This window comes from Rattus norvegicus, chromosome 19 (genome assembly GCF_021556685.1).
Source record: "Rattus norvegicus strain SHRSP/BbbUtx chromosome 19, alternate assembly SHRSP_T2T, whole genome shotgun sequence".
Lineage (NCBI taxonomy): Eukaryota > Metazoa > Chordata > Mammalia > Rodentia > Muridae > Rattus > Rattus norvegicus.
In genome coordinates this window covers 63,015,717-63,043,556 of record NC_141552.1, presented here as the reverse complement: position 1 = coordinate 63,043,556, position 27,840 = coordinate 63,015,717, and the positions used below count along the sequence as shown (strand labels likewise).

Here is a 27,840-nt window from a genome sequence, read left to right as displayed (position 1 = left end):
AGGTCAGGGGACCCTGGGCCCTTTCTTTCCTATTGCTCCACTCTTTTGGTGACTTATGTACAGGCTGAGGCTGGCCTCTGGTGGAGGCACCTTTTTGCTGGGAGTCTGACCCCCCACCGTACCTTCATTCCTTCACCTGAGCCCCCTTGAGCAGGCCCTGGGGTTAGGGCTCAAATTCAGTTAATCTGGAATGTACAGGACACACTGACCCGGCTGTGTGGGGCTGGTGTCAGATAGGGAAGGGAAAGGAAATTATCTTAATGTGCTCAAGTCAAGCAGTCCCGGCTGAGGGACACTGGCAACTCTTGGGGACAGGGTGGAAGAGTTACAACACTGGCCTGCCAGTCCTTCTGGGATTGGGGGACAGCTGCTCCCACGTGTTCAGCAGTTGGCACTTGCTGGACTTCAAGTCCACTAGGAAGCAGGCAGGCTCACCCTCTATGGTTTGGGTTGGCGAAAATGCAGCAGGGAGATAAGACCCAAAGGACATGAGTGGAATATCCCACCTTACCCCAACTCACCCCAACTTTATCTGCATTTCAATGTCCTACCTCAGTTTCTACCGATCTAGGGCAGTCTGAGCGGCCAAAGAGGACTCTAGCCTAGTAATTTAGTCACATGATCCAGGTTTAACCAACCATAGCAACCGAGTCCTAGGCTCGTGTGCGCCTAGTTAGACGAGGACAGTGGATTCCCAGGAACCGGAGTTACAGTGTTGGGTTCAGGATGAAAGCCGAGAAAACTCACTCACTTCAGATACAGAAGCATAAAAATAGAAGTTTCATTTTCTGAGTGCTCAGGGAGGCGGCCAGTTAGGGATCTGAACTGCACCCCCAAAGAGAGACTGTACAGCGTTTTTATTGGATGGGAGAGCAAAGCAAGGGGATCAGGGTGCATTGACCAATCATATTTTGACACAAGGGGTTAAGCAAGGAAGTTAACGTTGATGACTGGACCTTATCCGGGTCACCTGGTTTCAGGGTCCTGAGTCAGCTTTTGCAGTCAAGTCCCCTCCAGGACGCTGACCTGGAATTTAGGATAATAAGGGAACAAGGAGAGGGAGAGCTGCACACGGTCAATTACGTCAAGAGGAGTAGCACAGGTATGACTTGTGTGCCCTAGTGTGGATGATGGGATAGCAGCATCTTCCCTCTATATATCCCTTAGTGGTTAACAGACCAGCATGAAGCGTGTGAACGAGCAGGACAGGAGTTGGTTCTGGGGCCTGGGAACATGGACTCAGTTTTGACCCTGTCAGCAAGGTGGAACTCGTTCTTGAGATGGCTGAGTGCAGGAGATGACCTCCTAACAACAGTGACTGAGAACTGCTGTGAGGGTGCTCCTAACTACTGACCCATCTCTCCAGTCCCTGACCTTAGGGACTGCATTAACTTTTCATGACCACACATACCCCACTTCAAGTACTGTGCACCACAAGCCTCATACTTTAACCTTATGTTTTTCTCTCCAATGATTTCCATTTTGGGTCATTTCTCTCCCTGTAGGTCAAAACTGTATTTTAATCTCTCAAAATTTCTTATTTGAAAATATTTCTCCTTTCTTTTATACTTAAAAACATTTAGTTTTATTATATTTAGACATCTGTGTGTTTGTCTGTGTGAATATATGACATGTATGTGTAGTGTTCACTGAGGTCAGAAGAGGGCCCAGAATCCACTGGGGTTGGAGTTACTGGCGGTCGTGAGCTACTGTGTCTATGCTGGGAACCAAGCTTAGAAGAGTAGCAAGCGCTCTCTTTTGTTTGTTTGTTTTTTGAGACATGGTTTCTCAGTGTAGCCTTGTCTGTCTTGGAACTTGCTCTGTAGACCTGGCTGGCCTCAGACTTAAGAGATCCACCTGCCTCTGCCTTCAGAATGCTGGGATTGGGGGTTGGGGATTTAGCTCAGTGGTAGAGCGCTTGCCTAGCAAGCACAAGGCCCTGGGTTCGGTCCCCAGCTCCGGGGAAAAAAAAAAAAAAAGAAGAAGAAGAAAAAGAATGCTGGGATTGAAGGTGTGTGCCCCCACTGCCAGGCTGCAGCAAGCACTTGATAACGCAACCTGCTTCCATCTTGAGCTTGAAAGACATCTTATAGTATAAAGACAAAATAGGGTCATTTCTGTTTCTCAAGGATCGGGCTAGGCCCCACCTGTAACCTTAACTACAAATGCTTCTGTACCACCTGCTCCAGATAACCTCAGCCATGTCTTTATTTCAAAAGGTTATTATAAATGACCACATTGTTCCCAGCACCTTGCAACTATGTCTTTGTTTCGGAAGATAATTGTGACCCACTAAAGTTATATTTAGGTTCTGCCTTTGTGATCCCACATATCTATCTGCCTGTCAAATCCCTCGTTTGGAACCCCCCTACTCCCGAACTAAAAAAACCCTGTCTTCCCTCATGTCCAGTGCTGATGTCTTGAGAGAACTCCCATAAACACAAGTTTTTTTTTTTAAAAAGCTTGCTTTAATGAATTTGGCCATGACTTGCGTTGGTGGTCTTTCTCCTCAACCACTGAGCCATCTCTCCAGCTCCTGAAACCCTTATTTGTAAGGATGCCACCTAGCTGATTTCTCTTCACTGACCCTCTAGGGCCACAAATGTGTCCCCTTGTGTGAGATACTAGCAGCTGCCATTGATGTACCAAACCTTTCCTCCTCACATTGGCTGAACATCTACAGATCTAGACTCAGGGTTGGCTGCCAGGCCTGTGGCGGCAGCTGTGCTCATGGCTGTCTCTCATTAACTAATTAAATAATTCATAACTGTTGAAGCAGAGGGGTAAAAGCCAGTTCACATCTCTATGAAGACAGGAGAAACTCAGAAGGTGAGTAACTAAGAGAAAACACCCGGAGCCAGGAGGGTGGGTGGAGGGAGGGGAGCTGAGACTCTCTGGATGAATCTGCTGGTGGCATCCACTGTCACCAGGATCGATGAAAGCAGATGCTTAAGCTGAGGTAGTGACACAGGACCTGACATCTTAGTTACAGGGGTGGGTGGGTGAGGGGTGAGGCAGGGGGATTACAAACTCAATGCCACTTAAAGAGACAATGAAAATCATAACAAAAAAAGCCTTGGATTCAGATCAGGGGTAGAGTGTTTGCCTGGCATGTGAGAGGCCAGAGTTACCGCTGTAAAAAATGCTAAAGAATGTTCTTTATAACAGGACAAATAACACAGGGTATACAATTATCTCCAAAATAGGACTGGAGATTTAAATTTTATTTATCTAGGTTTTTGTTGTTGTTGTTGTTGTTGTTGTTTTACTATACAGATGTATAGGTGTCTTTGTTTGTTTGAAGCAGCGTTTCATGTAGCCTAGGCTACCCTCAAACTTGCTATGCAGCTTAAGATAACCCTGAGTACCTGATCTTCCTGTCTCTTTTTCTCCAGTGCTGGGATAACACCTGGACTTTCCTTAATGTCAGACAGTGACAGGCAGGTTCAGCCTGGGAGGAACGTGGGGCTTCTCAAAGGGAAAGGCATCTTTTTTTTTTTTTTTAAACATTTATTTATTTATTATGTACACATCACACAGCTTTCTGCCTGCATGTATGCCTACAAGCCAGAAGAGGGCACCAGACCTGATTGTAGATGGTTGTGAGCCACCATGTGGTTGCTGGGAATTGAACTCAGGACCTCTGGAAGAGCAGACAGTGCTCTTAACCTCTGAGCCATCTCTCCAGCCCGAAAGGCATCTTTTTTAAAAAGTAGAAAAACCCGGCTGATGACAGAAGACTTTCCAAGTGACAGGGCTTCTTTGTCACAGCAAAAGCAGACGCTAGGCCTGGAGAAATGGCTCAGCTGTTAAGAGCACTGGCTGCTCTTCCAGAGGATCTGGGTTCAATTCCCATCACCCACATGGCAGCTCACAACTGTCCGTAACTTCAGTTACAGGAGATCTGACACCCCCACACCTGTACATATAGAATAAAGTTAAATAAATTTTAAAAAGTGGAAGCTATTGGAGAAGTGAACCTATCACTGGGTCAAGAAAGAACTTATTCTAGCACTTCTTGCTTTAGGGAATCACTACCTCATGGAGGAGTACCTTTGCTCCCGCCAGCCTAACTCTCCCAATGAGGTCACTTGAAGATTATCGGACATGGAAATGGGAGAGTTGAGGAAGGGCTCTCTCTACAGCCAGGATGTAGTCTTCAGTTCCCATGGTAGAGTAGACTTTTTGAGATAGGGTCTTACTTTAACCCAGGCTAGACTATGACACACTGTGTAGCTGGCACTTGCCTTGAACTTGCGACCCTCTTACCTCTCCCTGCCTCCTGGGTTCTGAGATTGTAGCTATGAGCTAAGCTACCCTGTCTGTCTTTAAGACACATGGGAGGCAGAGGCAGGTGGATCTCTGTGAGTTTGAGGTCAGCCTGGTCTACAGAGTAAGTTCCAGGACAGCCAGGGATATACAGAGAAACCCTATCTGGAAAAAGCAAAAAAAAAAAAGTATAAAAAAATTAATTGAGAGGCTGGAGAGATGACTCAGTGGTTAAGAGCACTGACTGCTCTTCCAGAGGACCTGAGTTCAAATTCCAGCAACCACATGGTGGCTCACAGCCATCTGTAATGGGATCCGATGCCCTCTTCTGGTGTGTCTGAAGACAGCGACAGTGTGTGCTCATACAAGTAAAATAAATAAAAAAGATTTTATTCTAAATGGTGCGTGCAAGTGAGTAAGAGTGCATGTACGCGCATGTATGTGTGTGTGTGCCTGCATGTGTGTATATGTGGCTATGCACATGTGAGAGTGTGTGTGAGCACATGCATGTGTGTGTACGTGGCTGTGCATGTGTGAGAGTGTGAGCATGTGTGCATGCATGTGTGTGTGTGCCTGTGTGTGCATGCATGCGTGTATATGTGGCTATGCACATGTGAGAGTGTGAGCATGTGTGCATGCATGTGTGTGTACATGGCTGTGCACCTGTGAGAGTGTGAGCGTATGCGTGTGCAATGCTGAGGTTTGGTCTGCTGGCTGCTATCTATTATAATGGCAATACTAGCCCGGAACCAGGAAATCCACAGGTACACCAAATGATGCTTCTATGTAACCTTGCTCCTTAATTGAAAACTATTGTTTGAATAAAGATGCCTGCAGCCTATAGCAGGGCAGAAGAGAGGTAGGCGGGGCTTCAGTTGCCAGGCTCCGAGGTCTGAAGAGGAGCACAAGGAGGGAAGAGGAGAGAGAAGAGGATGGATAAGAGATCATGAGAACTGGCCCTGAGGGCTGGCCCTTCAGTCAGAGTATGAGCTGCCCAGACAGAATGTGGCAAGGGTTATCTCAGGGTTACCGAGGGAAGTAGACAAAATAGCTTATAGGGGTGATATCTGCCCAGCTCTGGTGTTCTTAAGTCTCACTATAACTATAAAGGTTTTGTGTCTTTTATTTGGGAGCTATATAATCAAAGGCGGGGTAGAATCCTCGATTAATTTTTAACTGCAACTGGGTAACAGTGCCCACAGAGGCCAGAAGAGGGCGTCAGGTTCCTAGGAGCTGGAATTAAAGGCTGTAAAGAACTGTTTAACTGTTGGATGGGGACTGAACTGTGGTCCTCTGAAGAGCTCTTAACCACTGAGCCATCTTTCCAGCCCCCTCCCCCCAGTTGTTTTTTTTTTAAGATTTATTCATTTAGTACACACACACACACACACACACACACACACACACACACACACACTGTAGCTGTCTTCATATACACCAGAAGAGGGCATCAAATCTCTTTATAGATGGTTGTGAGCCACCATGTGGTTGCTGGGAATTGAACTCAGGACCTCTGGAAGAGTAGTCGGGTGCTCTTAACAGCTGAGCCATCTCTCCAGCCCCCGAAAAGACATTTTTTTTTTGTTCTTTTTTTCGGAGCTGGGGATCGAACCCAGGGCCTTGCGCTTCCTAGACAAGCGCTCTACCGCTGAGCTAAATCCCCAACCTCCCCCCCAGTTGTTTTTAAACTAACAAATTATGATCATTAAGACAGAAAAACAACCAGGCAAAGGACAAATCCTAGTTCTATGGAGTAGCTTGAGGTTTTACAGAGAAAAGAATGAAGCTTGGTGTTTTACGAGCACATCCCTCTAGAGTTAAGCACAACTTTCTAATGTTTTTACTCATACTCTGTTCTTGGTGCAGCCAAATGTTCATGTTGTTTTCAAAGTTCCTATTATTTTCTAACAAAACAAAACGAACCCCCTATCTCCTGCTCAGGTCTGACCATCTCACAGCCGGCTGAGCCTCCAATATTGTGGAATCCCAGGGGTCACCCCAGTGTGCCCCTCTTAGGTATCGTGAGAATGTGCTGGCCGCAGGTAGGACTTGGCCACCTCAGATTTTACTAGATCTATGTAGAGGCGGTGAGGGAAACCTCCAAGACAGGCTTCCAAGCTAATGCCAAGGAGACTTCCCGAAGCTGCACGAGAGTTGTGAGAAAAGAATATGTCCCCGCCTGAAGTACAAAGGACGGCATCTTCAAACCAAAGTCAAGGGGCCACCGGCTACAGTGATTGAAACCATCCTCACTTCAGAAGAGAAGCCAAACCAAACCGAGACACCTCTCTTGTTCATAGTTGATGATGCCAATAAATGAACATATGGTTTCCTCTGAAAAACATTTATGTGCACATGGGAGGAGGGACACACTTCAGGGAGAACACTATTTATTCGTTTTTTTTTAAAATTCAAAGTTATCTGAAATGGGCCTGCCAGATGGCTCAGCCAGTAAGGGGGCTTGCAGCCAAGCCTGAAGACCTGAGTTTGATCCCCAGCACCCACATGGTGGAAGAAGAGAACTGATGCTCATCCGTTGTCCTCTGACCTCCAGATATGCACACTGGAGCACGCCCACATGCCTTCCACCCATGCACACATAAAATAAACATTTTAAAGATTTATTTATTTATATGAGTACACTGTAACTGTCTTCAGACACACCAGAAGAGGGCATCAGATCCTATTACAGATGGTTGTGAGCCACCATGTGGTTGCTGGGAACTGAACTCAAGACCTCAGGAGCAGTCAGTGCTCTTAACCGCTAAGCCATCTCTCCAGCCCTCCCCCTCCCCCCCCAACACCGTTTTTAAAATAAACATTTTAAATGTCATGAAACGATGCCAAAGCAAGCTCGGGGCTGATGCCTGTGCAGCCCTTACCAGCAAGAAACCTTGACCTTTGTGCAACCCTTGGGCTTGCATCCTGGGCTTCTGGGAATGTAAGTACCATCGCCAACTGTCAGGAGCTCCAAGACTGTACCTTCTGTTCCCACTTAGGCGGTTTAATCTTTCCAACATTCCTGAGAGCCTCTTTGTAAAGCCTTGACAATGGGTGAGATCAGCTCATGCTATAAATAGGCCTGCCTATAAATAGCCCTTCCCAGGGAGGCACCTGTCTCCAGGTGCAGCCACTTGCCAGGGGGAGGGAGAGCTGACTGTTTGCTATGCCACCAACCTGGCAGTTCAGCTGAGAGACTTTTCCCCTTCAATTTTTAGCCCCAAGGAAAACTAGTCTGTCAGGTTTCTACAAGAGTGGAAATACAGTGGCCGAATATGATGGATTTTGCTGTTTTTTTTTTTTTTTTTTGGTTCTTTTTTTCGGAGCTGGGGACCGAACCCAGGGCCTTGCACTTCCTAGGTAAGCGCTCTACCACTGAGCTAAATCCCCAGCCCCTATAAATATTTTTTAAAGATTTATTTACTTATTATATAAGTATGCTGTCACTGTCTTCAGACACACCAGAAGAGGGCATCAGATCCCATTACAGATGGTTGTGGGCCACCATGTGGTTGCTGGGATTTGAACTCAGGACCTCTGGAAGAGCAGTCAGCGCTCTTAACCTCTGAGCCATCTCTCCAGCCCAAAGATTGTGTTTTAAATGTGTGTGTGTCTGCATGAGTTTATGAATACCATGTGTGCAGATGTCCAGGGAGGTCGGGGGGGGGCCGGAAACCCCAACATTGGAGTTATGAATTATTGTGTACCATAAAATGGGCACTGAGTATCATACATGGATCCTCTGAAAGATCGACCAGTGCTCTTAACCACTGAACCATCTCTCCAGCCCTTGACTTTTGTGTTTGTTTTGAGACAGAGTCTCAGGTAGCTCAGTCTGGTCTTAAACTGGCTGTGTAGCCAAGGATCCTGATTCTCCATTCTCTGCCTCTTGGGTGCTAGAATGACCTTTCTTATCTAGGTGAATAGGACATTCTGGAAAACTCAGTCCAGAATAAAACTCCAAGCCCAGGTAGCCCAGCTGCCTGACTCAGTCTCATGATCTCCAACCTCTGCTTCCTGATGAGGTGCAGTCTCAGTGCATGCACACCTGTAATTCCCTATAATCCAAGTACTCAGGAAGCTGAGACAGAAGGATTTCAAGTTCAAGGCCAGCCTGGGCTAAATAATGAGAGTCTGTGACAAAACAAAACCTGCTCTGGAGAATGGCTTCCACTCTCATCGGGCTGATACAAGGACAGAGCCACTCTGAGAATTAACTGAGAAGCAGGTGTGAACAGCCAGGCATTTAATCCTAACAGAGCACACTTGTCGTCCTAGTACCTGGGGCAGAGGCAGCCAGACCTGGAGTTGAGGCCAGCCGGGGCTGTAAGAGACCCTGTCTCTAAAAACTAAGATATAAAAGATATAAAAGGGTAGGTATGATGGAAACACACTGTACTTGTGTGTGACATCCTCTAAGGAAAATATGTAAGGGGCTCGAGAGACGGCTCAGCGGTAAGAGCACTGGCTGCTCTTCCTAAAGAATTCCCAGCAACTGCAGGGTGGCTCATAACCATCTGTATTGGGATCTGATGCCCTCTTCTGGTGTGTCTGAAGACAGCTACTACATTAAATAATAAAAAAAAAAGTAAGAAAAAGAAAAATATGTAAGAGAAGAAGCCAGAGCTGATGGAAAACAGCCCCACAGAACTTAACAGGTTGTCAGGCGCTCCACGCAGGATCACAGGGCGGTGCCAGACAATGAACACACAGGACGGTGATACCATTACTGTTGATGCTGTGTGACGCTGTCAAAAACAGAATCTCGATTGGGTTTCTTCCTCTCTCTTTTCTCTTAAGAGATTTATTTACTTTCTTTGTGTGAATACCCTGTAGCTGTCTTCAGATACACCAGAAGAGGGCGCCAGATCTCATTACCGATGTTTGTGAGCCACCATGTTGTGGTTGCTGGGAATTGAACTCAGGACCTCTGGAAGAGCAGTCAGTGCTTTTAACCGCTGAGTCATCTCTCCATTCCCCCAGCCCCCGCAACTTTTTTTTTTAAAAAAGGTTTGCAATTGCCTTTCATACATTACCACATATATTGCTTCTCTCATGTGGGCAGGAAGAAGAGAAGAGGCTGTGAAGGAACTTCCAGAAATTAGTCTCCAGTCTGCAGCCACTGTCCATCTCTTGGGACAATTAACAGGTCCTGGCAAGGCCTTTGAAGCTGGAGGTGTGTGTGTCCCAGCAGTACAGGATGTGTATGTCTGTCTGGGATTCCTGTGGCTCTTGAAGATGGGCATCTCTAGTGACCTAGATAGACAAAGCCCTGCTGGTGCACCTGGCATTCTTCTAGGGGCAGTCAGACAAAATGTAAGATCAGAGAAAGACTTGAGAGAGTGACCAGTGGAGGCTATGAAACAGAAGGTGGTGGAATAGGCGGTAGATGGAGAGTTTCAGAAGTGCCTTGGTAACACAGGGCTGCTGGTGAAAGCCAGGAGGAGGGGGAACGTTTGACGTCCTGGTGAGAATCAGCTGTGCTGACTTAGGGCTCATATGTGCTATGCAGAAGTGTGTGTGTGTGTGTGTGTGTGTGTGTGTGTGTGCGCGTGCATGTGTTGCATTTTGCCGTCGAGGTCATAGGACGACTTGCAGGAGTCTATTTTCTCCTCTATGTGGATCCCAGATTTGAACTCAGGTAGTGGGATGTAGTACTAAGTAACTTTACGCACCAAGCCATATATATCAATGGGCCATTATTTGATTTTTGTCAGAAGATCTTTACTCTGTAGCCCTGGCTGCCCCAGAACTTACTCTGTAGATTCAGCTGACCTGAAATATCTGTCGATTTTTCTGCCTCTTTTTCAGGGGTCCTGTGGTGCAGGTGCGGGCCCCCACGCCCAGCCAGACCACTCTCTGTGTTGTGATATTCCGTGGATTCCAACTGAGGGCAAGGATTACAACACAGCACATCGGATATGTAGTTGTTTACTGGTGTTTTCTTAGCTGAGTAGGCAGACAGGATTTGTACTCAGAATCAAGGTTCCCTGACCAACAAACCTTTTTACATGTTCATGCCAGTAGAGGGCGCCCTCAGCAAGGAGCAGAAAGAAGAGTTGCGGGTCCTGGGGAGTTACTTCCGGTTACCGTCTTAGGTGATTGACACCATGGTGCCGGGAATGCAGATCGAGAAGGTGTAAGGTTGACTTCGCTTTATTGGTAGTAATTGATATCTTCCTTCCTTCCTCCTTTTTCTTCCTTTCCTTTGTTTTTGAGGCAGGCAGGATTTGCTATGTAGGTCTGACTAGCCTGGAACTCACTGTGTAGTGTTGACTGAGCTACAACTCGGACATCAGTCTGCCTTCTCTGTTTTGGGATTAGAGACCATGCACCACCATGCTTGGGTCTTGGGTAGTAATTTCATATGAATAAACGATATATTCACACGGTTCGATCCCCGTACAGCTCACCAATGTTAGGATCAATGTTGGGGTTTAAATCTCAGCCCGCGCCTGGACGAAGCACGGCAAGCCAACATGGTTCCTCGTGGAGAGGCTTAATAGAGAGAAGAAGAGTAGAAGAGAGGAAAGGAGGCCGGCCATGTGCACGCGGAGGGAAGCGGGGATGGGGAGAGAAGTGACAGGGAAGAGGGCACGGGAAGAGGAAGAGCAAGAGAAAGCAAGAGAGGAGTAAGAGGGAGAGGAGGGGGTAAGCTGCCCCCTTTATAGTCAGGCACAGCTGGCTGTTGCCAAGCAACTGTGGGGGTGGAGCTTAGACAGAATACCAACAATGGTGGCGCAAGTCTCTAAGCCCAGCACTCGGGAGGCAGAGGCAGGCAGATCTCTTGAGTTTGAGGCCACCCTGGCCTAGAGAGTGAGTTCTAAGGCAGCCAGAGCTACACAGAGAAACCCTGTCTCGGAAAAAACAACAACAACAACAACAAAAAAAACAAACCAAAAAACACCGAAAACCATACACACAAAAAAACCCCAAAGCCCAACTCTAATCAACTAATCAGTCAAACAACAGGGGCGAGAGAGACGGTTCGGTGGTTAGAGCACTTGCCGCTTTCAAGAGGACCCGAGTTCAGTTCTCAGCACTCAGGTCAGGCAGCTCACAATCTCTTGTCGCTTCCCTTCCAGGGGGTGTGATGCCCGAAATCTCTGGAATTTTTTCATGTCTTTCAGGGTCATCTGAAGGCCTGGCCTGGTGGCACACACCTGCATTTGGGAGGTGGAGTGTGGAGTATCAGGAGTTCAGGGCTATCCTCTGCTACATAGTAAATTGGAAGCCAGCTTGGGCTACATGAGACCCTATCTGAAAAACAAAACAAGACAAAGACAAAACAAAACAAAATTAAAAACCAAAGACAACACACACACACACACACACACACACACACACACACACACACCCCACATGAACGAACCGAAGGGGAAATAATTTATTCAGTGAAGTGCTTGCCAGAGAAGCATGGAGTCCTGAGTGGCTCTAATATCTTCCAGTGCTGGGGAGGTTAGAGCCCGGTTGGGCCCCTGGGGTTGAATGGCCTGCCAGACTTGGTGACCTCCAGACCAGTGAGAGACTCTGACTGGAAAGACAAGTCCTCTGAATCATACACTCATAAGGGAGGAACACACACAGATAAACACACACACAGACACAAATAGCCACTGGGCCAGACCATCCCACACTTGACCATTCTCTGGGATTAGAGTGGCAGTTTTCATGGATTTGTTATCTTTCATTTTGAGGAAGGTGGTGCTTTTTATTGAACAACAGGTGTGTACCACTACGATTTTTATTTACTCTAGTGTGCGTGCATGCAGATGCCTACAGAGGTTAGAAGAGGACATCGGCTTCCCCTGGAGCTGTAATTACAGACACGGGTACTGAGAAAGAATCTAAAGTCCTCTGGAAGAAGATGAACCATCTCTCCTCCTCTGAGACAGAGTCGTATTTTGTAGCCTTCCCTTTTCAGTTTCTGTCTATGATCCGTTTTAGTTAATAGCAAACCAACACTGACCTCTTCTGATGCCGGCCCCGGCTGATATACATCATTTCAGTTAAAGCTGAAGACACCCCGGCCGGCCATGTTATTCTTACCATGGGGAGAGAGCTAAGAACTCTTGCAAAGGTTTCAGGGCTTTCCTATGGCTTGGAGCTGAAAATTACACTCTGTGTAATTCTAGAGCTGGGCCTCCAGAGCCAGCCTTTCACGGGGCCTGTAGGGTAGATAGTGGAAGAGTAGTGAATGAATGACCCAATAAGGGAGTTAAGGATGCCGTTCCCCACCCCACCCCGGCCAGCACCTCACCTGACTGCAGATAACCAGGCTACAAAGTCAACAGTGATTCCCAGTCTGCCCCTTTCCAAATGAAATGCTTCCTTCTTTCCACCTCTTCCCCTTCCAAATCCGAAGAGCAAACACTGGGTTAGGGGGCCAGCCTTGGCCAGCCTGACTCATCTGAGTGCTGACTTAAGTTATCCTTCTGGAGGGGAGGGGAAGGGGTGGAGAGCTCTGCAGCTCAGCTCACTGTGTGGAGGGAACGAGGGAGGAATAGAAAATAGGAAGATGAGAGAAGATGGAGAGGAAGAAGGGTAGAAGGGGAGGAGGCCTTAGGGAGGAGGAAGAAGGGGCTTGGGGTGGGATAAATAGAGATGAGAAGAAAGGAGAACACGGAAGAGGCTGAGAGAAGAGGATTGCAACGCGTAAGGGAAGGAGAGGAATGGAGGAGAGAGGAAAGGAGGAAGGAGAGCGAGATCGAAGAACACAGAAGGTGGTGGAAGAAGAGAGAGGCTGGGGGCCCATGGAGTGGGGAGGGAAGAAGACGGAGGAAGGGAAGATGAAGAGGAAGGGCCCCTCCTCCAGCCCTCCGCCGAGTTGCGCAATCCACATAGACTGGGATTGGCCACCGGGTGTGCAAGACGCTCCGCCCCCGCCCGCGCGACCAATGGGAACAGAGGGGCGTGGCCTTCATGGGAGTGGAGTCCCGGCGCGCGCTCCGGCTCTGCAGTAACCGCGGGCCCCTCTCCGAGGACCTTAGCTTGCAATTGCGAGCGGCCACCACCCCCTGCTCACTCTCGGAGCCCGCTCGACCCTCGCAGCGGATCAGGGACGCATTCACTGGTTCCGGCAGTGTCCTCGCGGCGGCCATGGCCACGAAGATCGACAAGGAGGCGTGTCGCGCGGCGTACAACTTAGTGCGGGACGACGGCTCGTCGGTCATCTGGTGAGCAACGCCGCGGGGCTGGGGATGCCAGTACCGACCTGCTTCGTGCCGCTCGCCGCCGCTGCTCACCTATGTTTCTTTTCTTCCTCCAACCCAAAGGGTGACTTTTAAATACGACGGTGCCACCATTGTCCCCGGCGATCAGGGAGCGGATTACCAGCACTTCATCCAGCAGTGCACAGGTAGGACGACCTGAGACCTTTTGGGAGAGGGTGGCCACCCAGGGCAGCGAGGTGCTGGGTATCCAAGCAGCAACAGATATAGGCTGGGGGTTTTGTTTGTTTGCTTGCTTGTTTTTGTCTTTGTGTTTTTGGAGATAGGGGTGACCTCCAACTGGCCATCCTCCTGCCACAACCATCTAGTACAGATATGGTGGGTGTGCACAACCAGGCAAAGCTCCGGTCTGAGCTTTCTAAAGTCTTGACTGTATCCCTCCCCCACCCTGCCCCCAACCCCTGTGGACATCACTATCAAGTGACCCGAGGAGATTCTTCCCCTGGCTGGGTCAGCTTCTTCCGCTCCCTGTGGTTCACTGGGTTTCCAGGTCAGAACTGGCAGTTCAAACTCCACCCTCTCTGATTGGTCAGTGAACAATAAACGCCGAAGCCCCTGGGGGCTGCAAGCTAAAGGCCGAACCCAGGGCCCCACCCTCCTTTCTCCCATCTTTGTCCTTATCTGCCTCTGTACAAGCCTTTAATTTGAAGAGTAAAGGGGCACGTACTAAGAGCGAATGCCCGATGTTGCTTATATGGGGCCTGGATAAAATGAAGCTGACTTGTGAGGTCCCAGCAGCGGAGTCACTGGCCCCTGGCTGGGGTGGGGCATGGGTGATAGCTTCAGGAGCTGAAGGGCTCCAATGGTTTGGTGTGGAGGAATCATACAGATGTGTGACTTAATAAAAGCATCCCACAGAACCCTAAGTTCCCCTGGGGTGTGTGGACCATGAAAGAACACAGGGCCTGAATGGCCGCAGCCCCTGGTAGCAGCAGGCTCAGCACAGTTGGTAATGAGATCCCTAAAGGAGCCGGTGTTCACAGCAGCTCAGCATATTCTGGAAACAGAGGCAGGAGGAGGAGAGTTGGAGGCCAGCTGGGCTGGCTGGGCGTCCCCCTTGCCTTCCCGAAAAAGCCTTGAAAGAGATTGAAGTAGGAGATCCTGGGCCTGCTGTCTCCTGTTGTCTTTAGCTTTGGAACTAATGTCAAACAAAAGCAGGCCACCTAGAAGCTAGGGTGTAGACTCCCGGGGCTGGCTGTGGGTTAGAATCCCTCGGGGGCTGCTTTCCAGCTGGGTGGGTTGGGGCCAGGTCCCTGTGGGGGTCACAGTTCCTCACCTGATCTCCTGTAGTGCTGTGAGATTGATTGGTCCCAAGTGTGTATGTAAGTGTTCAGGACAGTGCTGGTCAGAGTCATTGGTGACAAACAGACCCCCCCCCCCCAAAAAAAATCAATCCAGGATCATGTGACTTCTTTTCCAACTGCTTTCTTCCTCTTTCCCCCACCCCAAGTATGGGAAATGGAACATAGGGCCTTGGATATGTTGGCCACATGCTCTACCACTGAGGTACATTTCTTAAAAAATTAAACCACTTTGTTTTGAGATAAGTTCACTCTCAGTCCGGGCAGTCCTTGAACTTGAGGTCTTCCTGCTTCTGCTTCCTGGTTTGTGCCACCCAACTCTTTAATTGCTTTCTGGCTGTGTAGCTAAGCCTGCCCGAAACTCCTGGTCCTCCCTGCCTCTGCCTCCAAAATGCTGGGATTATAGGCGTGCATTACCTTGCCCGGCGGCCTAACTTTCTTAATTGAGTCGTCGGTTAGCATTCAGTTCATCTCGAATGGCATTTCACTTTGTGCTGTGTGGTACTAAGATGGGTGTGAGAGTGTGTGTTCGTGTGTTAAGTGTTCTCCCAGCTAAAATGTCTCCTGGGAGTTGCCGCTAGACTCTGTATTCATTGCTTCTGTAAATAATTCACTTTAAAACATCGCCGGCGTAAAGCGCGATGCTCTGGAGTCAGTGAGCAGACTTTGGCTCCGGTCCGGTCCGGAGCAGGATCTCAGCTGCTCTGACTGCAGCAAATGCTTCCAAAGTGGGACAAGTGCAGGCTCAACTTTCCCCGAAGTTAGTGCACCATCAGCAGGATTGGCCGGAGTCTCTGGGGCTGGGTGCCGCAGGTCCGCTGCTTTCCCTCCTCACTTGGGAACCCATCCCCAGCCCTCCTGCCTCTGTGACTGTTTTCTCATCGATGCTGGAGAAGGTGAGGGAGCTGAAGGCCAAGCCTCCTGCTGATAGATTCCCAACTGATGCTCCTGCTGCCGCACATCCGGCCTGGATGCCGCTTGGGGGGACACTTCCTTCCTCTGGTGGGCTGTGGTTTTCTGCTCATTGCTAACCCTCTACAGGGATGGCGATCGTCTGGCGTATGAGCTAAAAATGCTCTTCGGGCTGCTTGTTGGTCCTTGTGAATGGACTGCGAGATCTGAGGCTGCAGCTGCAGTCTGTCTGCTCTCTCTTCCCAGCCATCTGGTGGACGATGTACAGATGGCTCTACTTTGCCACGTCTGCTCTCTGTCCCTCCCCTGCTGAGGCCTCCTGAGCCAGGGACCCCACCCTCAGAAATCTTCTCCGTACTCGTACCTATCACTGTACCTGACCCGTGTGTGCGCCAGCCATGCTTCCGCTGGGTTGTTTCATTCTGAAGATTGCAAACCAAGGCCCAGAGAGGTTAAGTGACACCTTAAGAAGAAGAGAGCTAGAACTGGACTCTGGAATCCATTGCTCTTGGCCCCAAGGAAGTGGTTTAGGGTCTTGTTCTTTGTGAGATGGTTTGTAGACTAGATTTGCTTACTGTGGTGTACGGAGAGCCCTAATTCCCTGTCAGCTGTCTTGGCAGGCCCTAGAAGAAAGGCTTTTTTCCTGTATTTCCAAGTACCTCAGAGATTTGTAGAGTCCCACCCCGCCTTTCCTGTGGAATTATTTCTTCTTAGAATTACAAAATTAATAGCGGAGTGACTATATAAATATTCGTTAACCAAGTTACTTTTTTATTCCTGTAGCTTTTCATCCTGAGATTCTCAGTGGGTGCTTAGCCCGGCGCTTAGCCCAGCTCACAGTAGATCCGCCTAGATCCAGCCTGCGATGGCCTCCTGTGGCACTAACCTTAGCCTGGGTCTGTTTGCAGGAGCTGCTTAGTCCATGAGGAGAAGTGGTTGCCATGGTGCTGAGGGGTGCAGGCTGTGGCAATGTTCTGAGTTCAGATTCATGTTCCGGAGGCAGGCGAGCTGCCCATCTGTTGACCCTTCTGCCACAGTGCAGACAGCAGGAGTGTGTGCTTAGGGCATAATACGTTCCTCCGATGCCACTGAGTAGGACTAGCATTTTATTTGGGGATGGAGGTCCCGTGGAAACAGGGTACATGCCGGAAGTGGGGGAAGTAGCTGAGCTGGGGGCTACAGGGACCCCAGAGAGCCACTCGGAGTCAGAAAGCAGCATAGCTCAGCCCACAGAGGTGGAGGGACCATTTGCCAAGCAGAGGGGGTGCACCCATCCATATGACAACTATAGAAGTGGGGCTCATAGGTCTGGCATGGGTGACAAGGCAGAGACTCCAGCTGTTAGGAGTTTTTGTACTGTGCAGGCAGCTCAAGAGTCTGTGTGTGCACGCACATGTATGTATGAGAACATGTGTATGTGCACCCATGTGTGTGTAGTAAAGAGATCAGTGTTGATGTTTCCTTGATACCTCTTTACTCTGTTTTAAAATGTGCGTGTGTGTTTTCCCGTGCATGCATGTGCCATGGTGCCCATGTGGGGACCCATGGACAGTTTGTGGGAGTCAGTTCTGTCCTGCCACCTGGGTTCCAGGGATCAAATGCAGGTGGTCAATCTTGGGAACAGGTACTGCCATCCGCTGAGCCATTTTGCTAGCTTGCCAACAGCCAGTGCACATCAGGGCTCACTAGCATGCAGCCGTACCCAGCTTTTATGAGAGCGCTGGCAATCCAGACTAGCTCCCCAGGCTTGTGCAACAACCCCATTATCAACGGGGCCACCCAACCGCAGAAGGTTCCTCTAGGATAGTCGGGAGACTCAGTACAAAGAGGAGGTGAAAACCATTCAGAAATGTGTCCACCCTGCCATTGTTCTGTCCTTGGTCCTATTCATTTGTTCTGTGCACCAGTGGCTACTCTGTAGACTTACTCTGAGAACTGAGGCGGTATGTCACAGCAAAGACATCCTATGCTCGGCAGATGTTTCATGGTCTCCCAGAGGATTAGTCATATGACCATGGACCTAGTCTTTGTCTCTATTCTTGAAACATTTCTCTATATGTATTTTCTGATCCAAAATAGGACCGCCTTAGGCCTGTCGGACCACCTACCTTGCCTTCTAGGGCTGAGTTCCGTCTTTACTACCTTTTATTTTGTTTTGTTTCTTTTTCTTGTGTCGCCTTTAAAGGGGCTATAAAATATACTCTGTTAACTGCAACATTGTCTAACCAGGTCCTCTCCTGATGGACCCAAAGTCTTTGCTGGAAGCAGTTTTCTTTTGGAAAGAACCCAGGCTTCTGGGAAGGCATCCAGTGTTCTGGTGTAGATTTTAGAGCTTGTGGGGAAGGGCACAGATGAAGGATCCAATCTTTGCTCTAACCGAAGCCTGGCTCTGCTGTGTGACCTTGGCAGGTCTCCCAGAGTCTCTGTTTCTGTATCTGTGAGATGAGGATGGCTATAAAGTGACAGTATACGGAATCACTACCTGGCCTAAAGTAGGTGCTCAATGTGTGTACAGCGCCACCATAGCTGACTTGGGGAGGTACCTGGCCTAGGCAGGCTGAAGTAAACTGGATGTGTGGGGTGATCCCTGGAGAAGGGCATGCTGGGAGACTGACAGCAGTGAAGTTTGGTTGGCAGAGGTGCCAGGTGAATGTGATACTCCCATGATGCTCTGGTCAGCCCACAGCCGAGTAGCCTGAAGTCATTTTGACTAAGGACATTGATCTTTGGGGGGAATGGCTCTCAGATGGCACATGACCCAGACTTGGCTAATCCTAGCAAGCCATCCCCTATCACGATGTTTAGCCCAAAGTTGGAGTCTCACATGATCCCTGAAGCTGATCAGGCTTGCTTCTGAGACTGGGACTTTGGACAGAGCTGTTGGGAAAGAGTCTTTTAATCTTTCTCTGGGATTAAACCCCGAGAGAAAGAAGGCTTGGAGTCACAGGACCCTTCTGCCTGTGACAGAAACTGCGGGCAGCTCAGACAAAGGTCAGGGTTGGCGATCAGTTGGTAAGGCTTACACCTGATCCAGCCATGTTTAAAGCTGTCCCTATAGATTGTTGACTTCCCTGAGCCATTTAATTTCTTTCTCTTTCCTTTTGAGACAAGGTCTTGAAACTGTAGCCCAGGTTGGCCTGGAACTCACTATGTATCCCAGACTGGCCTTGTAGCTTAAGATAATCCCCCTGAATGCCATGATTAAGGTATAAGCCACCATAACTGGTGGATTATTACTTTATTTACCTTCAAGGGTGTTGAGTAGCTTGGATACTGTTTGGTCTCCACTGATGCTTTCCCTGCATTCTGATGCTGAGTACATGGCTTTGTGTCAGCCCTTTGGCTTTATAGCTTGGTGAAGTTTTTCTTGCCTTTGGGTTTGTGGTCATTTTTGCAGGTATAGACTGGCAGGTTTCTATCTTTCTCATGAGTAGCCAGTGCTCCTCTCTTTAGAACAGCTTCATTAATCTCCACCCTCCTGCCCCCACCGCACACAGACACACAGACACAGACACATACACACATACACACACACACACACACACACACACACACACACACACACAACCCAAGCCTCTCCCTTTGCAATTTAATTTCCTCTTTGCTTTTATTTTTACTTTTATTATTTTAAGACAGTCTCACTGTTAAGTCCTGGACGGCCTGGAACTTGCTAGGTACGCCAGGCTGCCTTAAAGTCATAGCAATCCACCTGCCTTTGTCTGCAGGGATTAAAGGCATGAGCTGCCACAGTGTCCAGCCCCTTTTCTTTCCTTTTCTTTTTCTTTCCTTCTTCCTTCCTTCCTTTCTTTCTTTCTTTCTTTTTTTTTTTAAATTATTATACTTACCTGTTCTGGTGTACCAGAGACTTTGGTCTTCAGAAAAGCTCTCTGCCTCCTCCCTTCATACTGCACCCTCCTCCTATACTGTCCCTATGCTCTATCCCCTCTATTCCCCGACCCCTCCCCACTTCCTATATACCCTCCCCCTCTACCCCTGCCTTATTCTTCCACCCTTCCACCTCCCTCCACTATGTTCTCCCTCCATTGTCCCTTCCCTCCACTGTCCCCTCTCTCCACTGTCCCATCCCTCCACTGTGCCCTCCCTTCACACTATCCCTTCCCTTCACTATCCCCTCCCTCTACTGTCCCCTTCCTCAACTGTCCCTTCCCTCCACTGTCCCTCCCTCCACTGTCCCATCCATCCACTACCCCCTTCCTCCACACAGTCCCCTCCCTCCACTGTCCCCTCTCTCCACTGCCCCCCTCCTCTCTCCTCTTCCTCTACAGTGTCCCCTCCCTCCACTGTCCCCTCCCTCCACTGTCCCCTTCCTCCTCACTGTCCCCTCCCTCCACTGTCCTCTCATCCACTGTATCCTCCCTCCACTGTACCCTCCCTCCACACTGTCCCTTCCTTTCACTGTCCCCTCCCTTCACTGTCCCCTCTCTCCACTGTCCCCTCCCTCCACTGTCCTCTTCCTCTACACTGTCACTTCCCTCCACTGTCCCTTCTTTTCACTGTCCCCTCCCTCCAACATCCCACTCCTCCACTGTACTCTTCCTCTACACAGTCCCCTCCCTCCACTGTCCCAACCCTCCACTGTCCCCTCATCCACCATCCCCTCCCTCCACTGTCTCATCCCTCCACTGTCCCCTCATCCACTGTCCCCTCCCTCTACTGTCTCATCCCTCCACTGTCCCACTCATCCACTGTCCCCTCATACGCTGTACCCTCCCTCCACTGTCCCCTCCCTCCACTGTTCCCTCTCTCCACTGTCCCCTCCCTCCTCACTGTCCCCTCCCTCCACTGTCCCCTCCCTCCATTGTCCCTTCCCTCCACTGTCCCCTTCCTCCACTGTCCCCTCCACTGTCCCTTCCCTCCACTGTCCCCTTCCTCCACACTATTCCCTCCCTCTATACTGTCCCCTTCCTCCACCCTGTCCCCTTCCTCCACACTGTCCCCTCCCTCCACACTGTCCTGCCCCTCCACTATTCCCTTCCTCCACACTGTCCCCTCCCTGCACTGTCCCTTTCCTCCACTGCCCCTCCCTCCACACTGTCTTCTCCCTCCACTGTCCCCTTCCTCCACACTGTCCCCTCCCTGCACTGTCCCTTCCCTCCACTGCCCCCTCCCTCCACACTGTCTTCTCCCTCCACTGTCCCCTTCCTCCACACTGTCCCCTCCCTCTACTGTCCCCTCCCTCCTCTTGCTGGGGCCTCAAACTCTCTCTTCCTTCTGCCTTTCCTCCTGCCTGTCAGTCTGAAAAGCCTCAGGGCTCTGCCCTTCCTGCTGCCCTTGTTTCTCATTTACTAAGTCTGAATAAGGCCTTTGGGCTGACTTGGGCACTGTTCTTGACCCTGTGACCTGGTCCCTCAGCCAGGGGTGATTGAGTTCACTTTGGGATCCCCACCCCCAACTCCTAACAGTACTTTTATGGCTTTTGTGCAGAAGGCCCCTGTGCTGGAAATGACGAGGACTGCCCCCTTGCTGCACCCGGTCCTCCCCTTCTTCAGGCCTGTGGGCAGTCTTCCTCCATTTTACTTTCTAGGAGGGCTTCTCTACACTAGTTAAGGCCTCTACTCAGATGTAACCCTTGTCCCCATGGAGTTGCCATGTGTATAACAAACATGTGAGTGGATGTGCAGGCATACGGGTATGTGTGTGTGTAAGAGAGACAAGGAGACACACACACACACACACACACACACACACACACACACACACACAGAGAGAGAGAGAGAGAGAGAGAGAGAGAGTTCATGGTTCTTGGTAGCTAGGGTCTAACCACACATCCCCCCACCCCCATGAGTGGGTTGCTCCCTTGACTGGTCTGAGTCATGGTTTCTCCTGTAAGTGCTGGCTCTCCAGCCTTCTGTTTCCACTTCCAGAAGGAAATCCATGCTGCCTGCCCTCCAATCTGAGGACTATTCTATGTGAGCTGTGTGACCTTGGCAAGTCACCTAGCTTCTCTGTGCCCCATTGTGCCCCTGGGAAGAGCTAGCCCCTGCTCAGGCAGATCTAAACCAGCAGCCTCACCCACCTTCTGTCTGCCCAGCCTATTTTCTCCTGGGCACTGTTTTTGCTTAGGGTCCTCCTCAAGCTGACCCTGGGGCCTGGGCCTGGGTGCAGGCCAGGGGATTGGAGGTGGGGGTAGACCCAGGAAGCAGGAAGGAGGGTGTGGGCTGGGTGAGGCAAGAGGGCAGAGAAGCAGTTAAGGGAACTCATGCCAGCCTGTGAGGCTGTAGAGAACAGGATGCCATTCTGCTGGGACCCTTGAAGATTTAGTAGGGGGTTGGAGCACACGGCTACCAGTTTCTGTCCCCACTGCATTGGTTAAGGGGTGTCTGCAGACTTCAGGGCTGCATCTCAGATGAGTCAAGCAGTCAGAGATTTCATAGATAGGCCACAAGCAGAAGCCACGTGGTTCGGTGGCCAGCTCTCCTTAGAGCATGTGGCAGTATACAAAGCCACGCCCACACACGCTGTCCTATCCCTGCTAGGATCTGAGCCGGGGTTAGAGCTGGTGATGTGAGGCTGTGCTAGGAGCACTTGGCAGTGCGTAAACACACCCCACTATTATCTAGGTGGTCCCTGAAGGCTCAGCCTGCACAGGAAGTCCCGCTGCCCCCTCTGAAGCAGTAGTTCCGCCATCAGTACAGAGCAAATAGCCCTTGTCAATAGCCCTGAGCACATGGCTGCTTTGGCCTCGCGCCAGGCGTCTTCCTGCAAGCCTGTGTGCGTCCCAGAGTGCCTCTCCTCCTGACTTGTGTGTGCTCAATTCTCGGAGGTGGCCAGCAGCCTCAGAGCATCCGTCCCCAGAGGCCTGTTTCCGAGAGCGGAATTTTTTATTGCCTTTTAATATTTATGTCGTGGATGCGCTTCGGAAGTAACTTGTAGTAGATCTGGTGGGAGGGGGAACAATACTGGGGCTTGAACCCAGGGACTCTTGCATGCAGGGACGCGCCACCGTAGAGCTGCAGCCCCAACCGTCTTCTTCCTCTTTTCATTTCGAGATAGAGTCTTGCCAAGTTACCCAGGATGATTTGAAGTTAGATCCTCTAGCCTCACCCTTCCTAGTAACTGGATTGACAGGCCTGCCCTGGAGGGTCCTGATTCTTTATTACTTATTTTTATTGAGGCAGGGTCCGAGCAGCCCTGGCTGGCCTGGGACTCACGATCCTTGTACCACTTGTCAGACTCTGATGATGTCTCCGCTCTGCTGGGCTCTCATCTGTCCTCATGAACTTACTGTCGTTTGATTCTGTCTTCCGTCATTTCTACTCATCCTTGCCAATAACGAGCAAGTTGATAGTTATTAATAAGGACAGTGGTTAATGGTGACCTTCCTGTGTGAGCCCTTGACTTTTGTCCTTTTCTTTCCCCTTCAAAGCCAGCAGTGTCTGTGTAGCCCTTTCTCACGACAGCCCCTGGTCCTCACTCTCCTACCTTCCCATTTCTCCATTCAGGAATTTGTAGTGGGGCTGGAGAGATGGCTCAGTGGTTAAGAGCACTGACTGCTCTTCCAGAGGTCCTGAGTTCAATTCCCAGCAACCACGTGGTAGCTCACAACCCTCTGTAATGGATTCTGGTCTATCTGAAAACAGCTACAGTATACTCATATATATTAAATAAATAAAATCTTACCAAAAAAAAAAAGGAATTTGTAGTGGCCTTTAGCCAAGGCAAGCGCGCGGTGGGGGGGGTCATCCCTCATTCAAACCTCCACCAGGTGACATCTATAAAGTCCCCTCTGCCATGTGAAGTTGCTGCCACAGGACCCAGCTCAAGAAGAGGGGTCATGTTGGGGGTTCTCCAGTCTGCATACATTTAAGTTTTCCCTGTGGCCTACTTGTGTGTTCCCAGGATGGGTTCTGTGTGTTCAGAGACCTGTGTCCCTGGCACTGGCTGCTCTGTGGCTCTAGGTTTGCCCTCCAGCATCCAGCCTACCACCTTCCTGCCTGTTGGCTCTGCAGCCTCTGCTCCCTGGTAGCCATGGTTACCACAGGCGGTCTCATTACCATCTCACCAGCTCCTCCCCTCCTTCCCTCCTTCCTTCCTTCTTTCCTTCCTTTCCTCCTTCCTTCCTTCTTTTTTTCACCATAATCTGTCTCTGTAGCAAAGAGTGGCCTTAAGGCCATAATCCTCCTGCCTCAGCCCCCAGAGTGTTGTGTGTGATATAGGTATGAACGGTTACACTAAGCTTATCCAGTCACTTTCAAAACTTGCTATGTGTCAGGCTAACCCAAGGGCTTGTTTTTGTCACCTGAGTCTGCTGAGGACAGCAGACTGTTGCTCTCTGGAGATTGGGAGGGGACTTTTCTCCATCTCCTTGGCTAGAGCAGTCAGTCCCTCCTGTGTGTGTAATCTTGCTCAGTGAAACACAGGAAGGGAGCATGGCCCCCACCTCACAGCCTCATCCAGGCCAGCAGCTGTGTATGAATTCCTTATCCTCTCCGTGCCCTTTGGTTAAAGGTCAGTGTGCAAATGCTGTCGGCTACTAGGTGGCCCCTGAGCTTTCTCGACATCTCCTGCTTGTGTAAGTCACACTGACAGTGCCCAGAAGGAATCACACCTCCCGCTGCACTGAGCTGCTGACGCCGAGGACTGAAAGCTCCCCAGACCACAGAGGTGACTGTTCAAGGCTCTTTCTGAGAGCGTGCCGTGTGCCAGGCACCATCTGGGCTCTGGGATTGATAGGAACAAGATGTAGTCTTCCAGGCTGCATCTGTGGCTCTGTGGTAGAGTGCTTGTGTAGCTCTCAGGAACGCCTGGGTTCAGTCCTCATCGAGATATGAACTGGACATAGCGGGGCAGGTTGTGAACTGATCATCCAGTCGCTTGGGAGGTGGAGGGAGGAGAATCAGGAGATCAAGGTCATCCTTGACTGCGTGGTTCCGAGGCCAGTCTGGGCTACGGGAGACCATGAGACCTCGGGGCCAACTTAGCCTTTAAGTCTTAGATCCAAGGGGGGGATGTCATCCATGAAGCCTTCCTTGATCACAGCCTCCAGTAAAAGCTAACTTCCTTCCTTCTTCGGTGTCTAGTCACGCCTGAATAACAAGCGTTTGGGGGTTTGGTGTCATTGTGCTCACAGAGGGTAGTGATCGAGTAGGGTATTTAACAGTCTCTGAATCACTAGTTGACGGTGCGCTTGTACGGACTTAGTAGTGCTGTAAAGAGCAAATCAGTGCTGATCCGGCAGTCACACCCCACACGCCACACTGCCCTGAGGGATGTCTGGTTCAGACATGACTGATTAGAGCAAACACCTGTGCTGTGTCCGGGGCAGCCTGGGGCTGTCTGTGTCATTTGGGTCTCCGGGTCCGCCTATTCTCTCTGGAGCTCCATCTCCAGAGCCTGCCGAAGTCGTCTTCGTTTCTACTGCATTTTCTCATGTTCTTTCCTGTCCGACTGGGTCGCCGGCGTTTGGTGAGACCTCAGCGAGAATGGTTTGGGCTGCTGCTGCTGTGCGGTGGTGGTTGTGGGAAGCCAGCACATTATAAGCGATGTGATCACAGACACAGAACCTTACCCGCGGATGCCTGTGTGCTGAGATCACCCGGGAGATTCAGCCTCCCAGCCCCCTGAGAAAATAAGTCATTGTGGATGGAGTCTTCAGTTCTGGGCTTGTGGGCTTTCTTCATGGAGTCCAGAATTATTGCTGTCCTTCGTCTATGGTTCTGGGATTGAGTTTAGGGCCTTGCTCACCCCTGGTTCTGAGCCACGTACATCCCACTTCTGTTTTTACTTTTTATTTTCCAGTTGAGTCCTTTTAGGTCGACCAGATGGGCCTTGGACTCGCCATCCTCCTGTCTCTACCCAGGGAGGTAGCTCCATTGGTAGAATAATTTCTTAGCGTGCGCACAGTAAGCCAGGTGGGTACATGTCGTAATCCGGGGACTTAGGAGGTAGAGGCAGGGGGATCAGAAGTTCAGGATTATTCTAGGCTACCTATGAGTTTCAACCCAACGTGAAACTCTTAGGTTAAAAAAAAGAGAGACACGGGGTTGGGGATTTAGCTCAGTGGTAGAGCGCTTGCCTAGCAAACACAAGGCCCTGGGTTCAGTCCCCAGCTCCGGAAAAAAGAAAAAAAGAAAAAAAAAGAAAAAAAGAAAAAAAAAGAAAAAAAGAAAAAAAGAGAGACAGATGCTTGGGGTAAGAGGGAGCTGATGCATTCATTTGTTTTGCCCTGGAAAACCAGGGGCTGTGTAATGAACAGAGGCCATTTGTTACCTAACCTTTCTCTTGCAATTTCAAATCAGCCTGAGGCTCCCACCTTTTGGCCCCATCCATCCATCCATCCATCCATTCATCCATCCATTCATTTTTCTTGTGCTAGGATGGAGCCCACAGAACATAGTGAGGGCCAAGGGAGGAGAGGGGAGGCGTACACTGCTGTCACGAGTGTGGTTATGCCAGCCTCCTTCCCCTGTGTTGGAAAGACAGCCTCACCCCCTCTGGGGCCCTCTGCATAGCCCTACAGGATCCAGGATGCAATGACTGTGCCCAGCTGCCTCCGGACTTTGACAGGATGTCAACTTTTTTTTTTCCTGCTTCCTCCCAGCTTCCTGGAGATATAGCCCCCGACCTCCAGCCTGTAACCCCTTCCTTCAGCCTCTCTTCCCCCTGCAGCCCTCCTTTCCAGCCTGTCCCACCCCCACCCCTCAGCCTGCAGCCCTCCCCTCCAGCCTGCAGCCCTTCCCGTAGCCCTTCCCTCTAGCCTGTAACCCTCCTCACAACTCTCCCCCTGCCACAGTCCTCCCCTCCAGCCTGTCCTGTTCTGTCCTTGTTGTTCCCGTGTCCCGCCCACTCCCCACCTACAGCCCCCTCCCCTTGCGAAAATGGCTGCTCAGCTCTTTGGTGTGGGAGTGTTTCCCCTGTCTGAGCTTTGTTTGCACTTCTCCAAAGCTGTGAGGAAGGTCATAAGCTGATCCTGGGCTCTGGGCCTGTGTCCTGCTTTTCCTTTCTCCTTTTGTCATACTCTGAAGTTCAGCTTCAGGGCAGAAATAGAAAAAAAAAATTCTCTTTTCCCCTACTTTCTGTCGGCCCACGGTTTATTTATACATTGCCTGTGGTGTCCCTGGCACAGGGACACGAGGACTGGACAGATGGACGAACTGCTTAAAAGATTCCATTTGTGGTAGGTCACTCCTGCAGTGAGTGACAGCACCCGGAAGGCTGAGGCAGGAGCATTGTTGCCCGTTTGAGACCAGTTTGGGATATGCAGTGAGCTCCAGGCTAGCCCTGGATCAAAGCGTTTTGAGAGCCTCTTCTGTCTCAGCTTTCTTTTTGCTTGTTCGAGTTTCTGCTTACTCCACATCCCGGCCTGTGTCGTGCGTGACAAGGAAGTCACTGAAAGCTCACTGAATGTTAAGTGCCACGTGGCAGCTCTTTGGTCCCTGGGCCTGCCCTGAAGTGTCCTTTCAGTGTGGATGCCGTATTGGGGAACACTGTGATAGGAGGGGGAGGGGATGAGCCCCAACATAAGGGTCCACTGAGGTTTTTGAATTTGGGTGGGAAAAGGCAGAACAACTCACACGGTCAGCATGGCAGGGACTCTGTGCTGGTATTTCTTTGGGGGACATCACTGAAGCAGCCTGTCCTGGTGGCTTTGTAGATTGCAGAGAATTCTCACTTCCCCTCTGTTATCTGTCTGTTTCCCATCCCTGCTGTGGTCACTCCTCCTTGGCTCACACTCTGCCTCCCACCTCCCTATTGCTGTCCTTGTCCGGCATCCCCCGCCCGGACCCCAGATGGCTTTCCTCTTTACTCCTGCTAGGGACTCCCTCCATGCCTCATCTCCTAAGCCCTTCCGCCTTCCTAGACTAGAAGGGAGCAGAGGGCATGTTTAGGGACAAAGCAGAAGAAAGGTGGTATAGGCTGTTATGAAGAGAGGGGCATGAGAGGAACCCAGGCTGAGGCAGAAGGGCCCTGGTGGAGCACCACTCAGGCAGTACTCTGAGCACGCCCACTGGCTCCCTACTATTGTTTATGGGGTGCTCAGTAGATGGAGATCTGGAGCTTTGCAAGCAGAAGCTTGTAGTGGGCGTCCCACCTGCTCCCACAGCTTTCATAGAGATCGCCTATGAGGATGCAGGAGTTAAGGATTTCTGGGTGGGGTTGTATTAACC

General features: G+C 50.3%; 1 protein-coding gene and 1 long non-coding RNA gene across 2 annotated transcripts in view; one reads left to right on the top strand and one right to left on the bottom strand.

The window, feature by feature from the left end:
• Positions 1-10,184: 10,184 nt before the first annotated feature.
• On the bottom strand, positions 10,185-13,055 carry LOC120098610 (uncharacterized). The gene is made up of 3 exons (XR_015644207.1): positions 12,530-13,055; positions 12,319-12,437; positions 10,185-11,529 (listed from the first exon to the last, which is right to left on the bottom strand). It is a non-coding gene; the product is annotated as an uncharacterized LOC120098610 (long non-coding RNA).
• Positions 13,056-13,203: 148 nt separating this feature from the next.
• Cotl1 (coactosin-like F-actin binding protein 1) overlaps positions 13,204-27,840 on the top strand; it is a 34,322-nt gene continuing 19,685 nt past the window's right edge. The window contains exons 1-2 of the mRNA NM_001108452.1: positions 13,204-13,445; positions 13,545-13,627. Of these exons, the coding sequence (NP_001101922.1) occupies positions 13,369-13,445; positions 13,545-13,627 (160 nt within the window). The 5' untranslated portion in view covers positions 13,204-13,368. The remainder of the gene's footprint in view (positions 13,446-13,544; positions 13,628-27,840) is intronic.